Raw genomic sequence first — 7,959 nt, forward strand, 5'->3', positions numbered from 1 at the left:
CTCAGCTCCTTCTGTAGCACCTGCTTGCCACCATGTTTCCTGCCACGATGACACAACAGACTAAACCTCTAAACTATGAGCCATTTCCAGTTAAATGTTTTCCTTTAACAAAACTGCTGTGGTCATGGTGTCTCTTTACAGCAACAGAACATTGACTAAGACAATGCGTGCCTGCATATGAGTTTATGAACCTCATGTTATACTGGTACCTGAGCCAGAAAAGGGTATTACATTCCATAAAATTGAAATTACTGATGGTTGTGAGCTACCTAATGTGGGCACTGGAATCAAACCCAGACTCTCCCTAAAAGCAAAAAATTCTTTTAAATATTTCTCCAGTCCAATGTAATTTGGTTTAAGAGAAACAAAATACATTATACCAGTGGGCTGGCATTCTATCAGTTGAATGCAATCATCTCCATGTCTACTCACATAAATTTGAGTTAATCTTTCATTTCAGTTTATTATTTGAAATTTTGGAAGAAATAACTTGCTAAATTTCAAATAAAATAGTTGCCATTTTATATTAAATTCAGTTAGCTTATACTAATTTATTTCAGTATTTCAAGTAAAAATATAATTAGTAAGATGAAATATTTAGGCACATATGGAATCTTAGGGCTAATTCACTTTGGTGGATCACTATAAACTAAAACAGCAATTAAAGTAAATTAGATTTGATGTTAATAATATAATAATTACTTAGTTGATTGGCAGACTCCTATATTAAAATCCTATTAGCTGCTTGCTACAAACATAGTAAGCTGAGTGATTAGTAGTCACACACATTTAACTTGCCTCTTGAGATGAACAGCTTGGGAAGAAAGGGAACTAAAAATGAAAAAGAAAATCAGGTGACATTGAAGCTACAGAACTTTATGAACATTTTATTTCTATTAAAAGCAGAGAGTACCCAACAATAAAAAAATACAACAAACACTCAACCTTGAAGTAAAACTGTGTTTTCCCAAAGCATTCTTTAAAAAAAAAATAGATTAAAAAACATTTACTAGAGTGGAGTTAGGCAACATGTAGGCTATTATTAAAGTTAAAATTACTGTTCCTACTTGTGCATATTCACAGACCTCTAAGTACTAATGTGCTGGAATGTGATAAGACAGAGCGACAAGGAAAGGTCCTGGTTTTATAGTTACAGTCTGCAGTGGGCCCTGTTCCTAGCCTGGGCAATACAGTAGAGCTGACCCTGTTGACAGAGGTGCTGATGAGATAGCCCTGCGTGTATGAGAGTTGGAACCAAACCCGAGGATGTGAAAGCTGGAGAACACGCCCTACCCCTTCCTCATCACTGCAAGGAGTGAACTAGCCAAGGCAATGCTGCAGAGCTCAGCCTGATGGTGAGGATAAGGAAGAACTAGCTGAACAACCCTGTAGCTGCCCAGGTCCAGAACCCAATATCCACCCCATCTGTGATCTGTTGAAGCAGAGTGGGGGTGAGGTCTGTCCTGTAGATCTAGGTCTGCTGGATCTCAGGGCAGCAATGGGATGTCCAGGAAGAGTTCCAGTGAGGGCCCAGTGTCCATGGTATGGCAGATGCCAGGGGACCTCAAACCAGACCAAAGTTTCTTTGTGATAAACGCCTGATGTAAAGATGTATGGATAAAGGGGTTTACTGCATGACTCACTGTGTCACACTGCAGCATCCACGATGAGATTTCCCGTTTTTCCCCTCTTTTTCTCTTAAATTTTATTTCTTTTTGAGGAAGCGGGGGGGAGGGGATGAGTGGGATTGGGAGGAATAATGTGAAAGACGCAAAGAATAAATTTAAAAAATTAAAAAAAGAAATATATTATTAGCCAGATGGTTGTGGTGCACACCTTTAACCCTAGTACTAGGGAGGCAGAGGCAGGGGCCTCTGTGAGTTCAGCCTGGACTACAGAGAGAGAACCTGGACAGCTAGGGCTACACAGAGAAACCCTGTTTTGAAAAACATACAAACAGAAACAAAAAAAGAATACATTGTTAACTATCTGAGACAGAAATAACTATGATAATGATAAGTATTTCTTAGAGCAAAAATGTTACCCATTTATAAGGTTATTATTAGTAGATTTCATTAAATTTAGGGATTCTGATCTGTAGTTAACTTCTGGAAATGAATTCTGTGTTGCAATGTCAGTCATGACAATGAAGATCAATAATGAACTTAGCATTTACAAAACACACACACCTCTGTAAATTATGTGCATTATTTCTGTCTCTTTTTTTCTGCCTTTTATGGAATGCTCTCCTCTCATTCACTTTTTCTTTTATTTAAGGCTCCAGGCGACACTTTGGGTTACTGTTTTAAAGATGAACACTATTGATTAGGCAAGGGATCATCAGTATTTTAGGATACACTCTAAGCTTTGCAGACAGACATCCTTCATGAAAGAGGAGAAATTAAGACCCAGTGGAAATGAACAGGTGCAGATCTGTTCAAAGGACATCTGCTGAAAGGATGGAGTTAGAGGCCCGAGAGACAGATGGCCAGAAATTATACAATCTCATTTTTTAGTGACTTTCATGAAATGTCACTATTACTTATACTTTCATTGCTCTAGGGTGTCTGATCTTAATGTTTCACTGTTATGAACAGAAATTAAAAGTTAGCTATCATTAAAGGACAGAAACACAGGAGAGTTACTAATGTTTGGTGGGTTGTGTGATTGGCAGATTAATATTAATACTGAGCAGATTTAATATATGCTTCAAGAGACCAAGCAATCTTGAACCAGCTATTTTTGGTGAAACAAAATGCCAGGTAATGTGCAAACTAAAGTACATAATGGCAAAACATGGATGTTAGTACAAGTGAATGAGGAAAAGCAAGGTCAGACACAACACGTGAGTTTCCTATGACCTCAAAAGTAAAAGTGACTCCAGAAAAAGAGTCATACCTGCTGCCAAATTTAACAAAAGCCTTTATCTGCCTTCATTTCCAAAAGTAACATATGAACATTTGCTTAGGAATTGGAGACAAACATTTGGTATTCAGGATACAGGAAATAGAAAAATAGGTTTCCAGGTACAGAAACGATAGGCATTTCTAGGACCTGGCACTACAACAACTCTGCTTAGTCTATCCTCCAGAAGTGGAGGATGGGAGTCTGTCTCCCCTGTGCGATGAATAGCAACATTTGTGCTGTAGGAATAAATCGCTGCAGGCATTTTATAGAGCTATAACATATTACTTTCAGTAAGCAAGTTCCTGGAAACAGTAGTGTAATACTTTAAGTAGAAAGATGCACAGAAGCCCCTGCTCCACTGCTACCCTGTATTCCAGTGCTGTATGGGTTGACAACAAATTGAGCTTAAATCGGAGATCTGAGTCTATGAAGCAGGGGGTTTTGTTGTCATTTGTTTGAGACTGAACTTCATTGCACAGCCCAAGCTGATTTTGAACTTGCAGTCCTCTTGCCAGGTGCTGAGATGGCAGTGTATTACCATATCCAGCTAACACTGGAGCTTTAACCTGGCTCTAGGTAGGATGGATTCTCACAGCCTGATTCCTGGACTCAATGCATGCTCTGAGCCTGTGCCCAAGCTGTACTTGTCTCTTTCTGCTTTTATCAGACCTCAAAGGTTCTTATCTGACCCTTGAAGATGTCCACACCCAATGAGGCCATGGCAGATCCTGTTCTTAATGACCTCAGAGCAGCACCAGGACAAAGAGAAGTTGAGGGTGCGACAGGGAGATTAACTGTTAGTAACTGGGATTTAGAGATGTGACGGTAGAGCAAAACATTCCAAAGAATTCATCCTGGAGGGGCTAGCAAATCCTGTCTACACCATTTTCCAAGGCTGCTGGCAGGTTAGAGACATAAAAGTCGAGGGACTCACTATCCTACCTCCCGACGCAGCAGCAGTTTTATGTTATGTGTACTCAGAATTATTTTCCCATCCAAAGCACTGTTCCTCATTACACATGTGTGCTGCTGGTTATTTACTGTCAGTGAAGCACACTTGATGGACTCCAGAGAGTGAGGCACTTTAAATTATCAACACTTGTATGAATAAGCACCATGACATCCACTGGCATCCACTTCTTCACCAGGAGCTAGTCGGAGCTCAGTGGTTTTATGTGTTCCTCATGACAAGCAGAAGCATATTAACAAGTACCTGCGAGGTTGTCGATTTCTTTCTCCTGAAGCAGGCTGACCGCATCATCATCTCCTTCCAACATAAGCTCAGCCTCTGAGTTCTGGTTTACGATTGCTTGGCTTCTGAATGCTTTCTTAGACTTCACTACATCTTCTTCAGTGCCTATATGCAAGCAAAATAGCAGTTTAGTTACTGTGAATGTATTTGCACCTAGTGGGCATTTGATACACATTTTCTTTCCTATATGCTATGACTGCTATTCCTCTACAAGTACAGAGCATTTTAAAATACTTCTTTATCCTGTTTGTCTGGATTCCTCTGAGAAAAGTTGAAGGAGGTTTATCCCTTACTTTACAGATGAATAAGCAGGGGGAACAAGCTCTTGGCTCACCGTGGCCCTACAATCCATCCTTCTATTTTCTTTACAATGCACTGTCCCTGATTTTACCTACAGCGCTTTCTACTTGTTGAGACCAGGTCTCTCTGACTTGCCAAGGTTGGCCTTGACTTGTGATTCTCTTGAGCAGCTCTGAGTGGCAGGATTGCAGGCCCACTCTATCAGACCCAGTTTATAACCCATTCCTTGTGACTCTAGAATCATGCATGCTCTACAAAATAGCTGGATTTCCCTTCATATTCGGCTTCCTGATCCATACAACTTTAAAATTTTACTTATATAACCATATTTAGTGTGAATTAAGTAAGTAACAAATCAGTTTTTGAAAGTTGATGATATAGGTCTAAAGAAAACAGGAAAGTGTTCACTTCTAGGTGAAGAAATGGTGTCAACTGGCAAGCTATAATAAAAGGTGGTAAAGGTAGAATGATCCTCAATAGACCTATTGCATAAAGTGGTTTCTCTACCAGTTAACAAAATGAACATGGATTTTCTGAAACTATATCCTGCTTTGGTATATGGCTATGCAGAGAGATCCTACCTCAAAGAAAACACACACACACACACACACACACACAAAAAAAAAAAAAAAACAAAAAAACAACAAAAGATACTAGTAAGGCTGAATTAAAGAGCATATTAAGAAGAACATTCCAACAGCTAAGTTGGTTTTATCTCAGAGGAATAATGCTGGTTCACATACAAAAAATTGACTGTTTGACAAACATTTTCACATTCTCACACACCTGCTTTGGGTGACAGCAATCTAAAATTGTTAAAACTGCAAATAAACTGGACACTTATAAGCAAACATAAACTAACCCACATGTGAAAAGCTCTTTTTCACACTATTTCAGTCTAAGGCATGCCATGCTGAACATGCACACAATCTTGTCTGTGTCCCTTGAAGTCTAATCTGGAGGAAAATACTGTGTTCTCCTTACAGCATCTGGCATAGGCTTGGAAGACAGCACTGACTAGTAGGATGCTGCATGCAGTGTATATACTCTTGGAAGTCAGTCCCATATGGTAGTGCTGTGCTTAGTGCCAGGCTCTGTGATAACAGTGCTCCCAGGGCATGCCAGAGCTCTGGCCCAATATTCGCCTGATGCAATTTACAGTACACTTAATTGGTAAGTTTTCCTAGGTCCATTCCACAGGCCTTTCAACAGTGCATCAATGCTGGTGTTACTCAAATGCTTTCCTGGAAGCACATCTAGGTGCTGGAAAATTCGCACTGGGAAACAGCATGTGAGCCTATTCTCAACCCTTAGTTCCTGCTTCCTTCTCTCCCTGTCCTATGTAGCTTTTCTCTTCTTTCTTTACCTCTCCCTCTCCCCACACTCTCGCTCGCCTTTTTCTTTTCTTTTTTGAGACAGAAGCTTTTCTTTTTTGTAGCGACTGGAGCACAGATTATGCTTGATAAATACAAACCGATTCAAAGGCCACAAAAAAGTGTGTGTGTGGGTCCTTTCTCACTGGTTCATGGGGGATTCTTATTTCTGGAATACAAGATGAAGGACAGAGCCTGGAATATTTCAGACCTATATCCCAATACGAACTCTGCATAGCAGCAATGTCTGAGGGGAAGCAATAGTCTCAATCCCTTTACAGTTGGGCAGTGATTTAATAAGAGAAATTCTGAGCTTGCTCTCTTTAACAAAAGACACAAATGCAATGATAACTCAGGAATCTTTTGTCTGCACAACAGCACTCATGCACTGCCCAGCTGAGTTAATTAGCTTGTTCCTCCTTTCTCCTGCTTAGGTTAAGGGTGAGGATTCATCTTGTGTAATGCTGGCCACTGCATTACTTTCAGCCATTACCTGGTATGGAGGCTTTCACCAATGCACAGTTCATATGACTCTCAACACATTGTCAGAATATTTATCATACAATACAAGTACCCTGGATAGCTTCTGGAATATGCCATGCTCTCACATTCCTTTAGATCTGTACTGATGGTATGCCCAATGTAAAGGGTTTTTCTTTTCTATTTTTTAGTTGCCCTTTATTACTCCCTTCGTTCAGACATTTTTCCTAGGTGACCCTGGTGCTGTCCCATCTGAATCTGGATACATTTGGATACATACTGGAGGCAGGATCTCTTATGGACCCGCTCTCTGCATTACACTACTTTGTCATCTCTGAAACATAAGGGTCTGGCACTCAGTAGGTGCACACAAAACCTGCTGAAGTTCAGGTTTAAATCCATTCCTTGTCATGACTTGTCCACTCTTTCACTTATGCTCTCTTCCAGCTGAAGTGCCTAGCATTTGCTTGCATATTTATCTCCACAGACACCTGGAAGGCCTTCGATGGCTGGAATCACATCTGTCTCTGTATTCCCCACACTTAGCACACTGCCTGGTAAGGAACGAACACTAACAAATCCTCAATGAATCAACTGAAGCACAGGAGTCACCTCTGAATATCTCTAACTCAAAATTTCCCCCAAATGCCCCAGAGTCTCACTGATTTGTGTTAATTTATGTGAAATGGAGTCCAGGTATTTGCATTAAGGTAACAATGTCCGTTAAGTTCAGTCAGCCTAATAAGCAAGTGATTCCTTGTATAGAAGAAACAAAGCATCTTTATGTGACTATGTTACCACAGTAAAAATCTACCTGTAAAGAACATGCAGTAGAAGGAGGAACTTGGAAATGTTTCAAACTTTGTTTGATCTCTTCTGGCTTTGAAGCAGAACACAATTCAAGTCTTTTCATGGTATTTGCTAAAGGAATTGGTACCTACACACAGGGCTGATCAGCCCTCCTGAAGTGTTACCATCTTTCAGCCCAGTGAACTTACCAGTTTTGTGGAACTGAAATAAACATTTGTCTAGATTAGAGAATATGAGATTTAAAGGTGCTTTTCAATCACAATATCCTTTATGAATTAGAGTTTCATCCATCAACATTACAGTGAAAGGAGGCAAGGTCTCAGAGGGCTGTCTCATTACAAGGCTTGTAAACACTGTCCTTAGAAAGAATTGGTTTATCACCTAACAAATCAAAATCTGATTGAGAGGAGAATTTATTTGAGATTATCTGTCTTAGAAGACATGTTGAACTGAATGCACTTCTTGGCCTCTTTAGCCATTCATCAAGAAATTAACGAGCAAATGCCACAAACCACTGGAGCGCCTTAGACTTGAAATGGGAATCACACACACAAAAATGAGCAAAGCCAGACAGGAGAGACAGAGAGGCTCATTTCCTAAGAAAATATGAAAATGGCATGGGAATGTAAAGTTTCAGAAGAAAAAAGTACCACAGACTTGTAGATGAATGAAGTCAAATGCAAAATTAGACTTGTTTTCATTTTCTACCATGTTTAAACATAGAAAAACATTTTCCATAGAGTGCAGCCCTGAAGACTTTCTTCCTTCATAAGTTTCTCTTACTAAGCAAGAAACCGTCGCCGGGCGATGGTGGCGCACGCCTTTAATCCCAGCACT

The 7,959-nt window shown here is 40.0% G+C and overlaps 1 protein-coding gene across 5 annotated transcripts in view; it reads right to left on the bottom strand.

The window, feature by feature from the left end:
- The window catches only part of Nbea (neurobeachin), a 494,560-nt gene that overhangs the window by 174,210 nt on the left and 312,391 nt on the right, over positions 1 to 7,959 (bottom strand). For 3 of the 5 annotated variants that reach the window (XM_026778835.1, XM_026778862.1, XM_026778806.1), the window contains 2 exons: positions 4,121 to 4,264; positions 799 to 831 (listed from right to left, as the gene is read on the bottom strand). In XM_026778835.1, coding sequence (XP_026634636.1) covers positions 799 to 831; positions 4,121 to 4,264 — 177 coding nt within the window. The remainder of the gene's footprint in view (positions 1 to 798; positions 832 to 4,120; positions 4,265 to 7,959) is intronic. The other 2 variants (XM_005344001.2, XM_005344000.2) reach the window with 1 other exon arrangement.

The sequence above is a fragment of the Microtus ochrogaster genome, chromosome 1, assembly GCF_000317375.1.
Source record: "Microtus ochrogaster isolate Prairie Vole_2 chromosome 1, MicOch1.0, whole genome shotgun sequence".
Classification (NCBI taxonomy): domain Eukaryota; kingdom Metazoa; phylum Chordata; class Mammalia; order Rodentia; family Cricetidae; genus Microtus; species Microtus ochrogaster.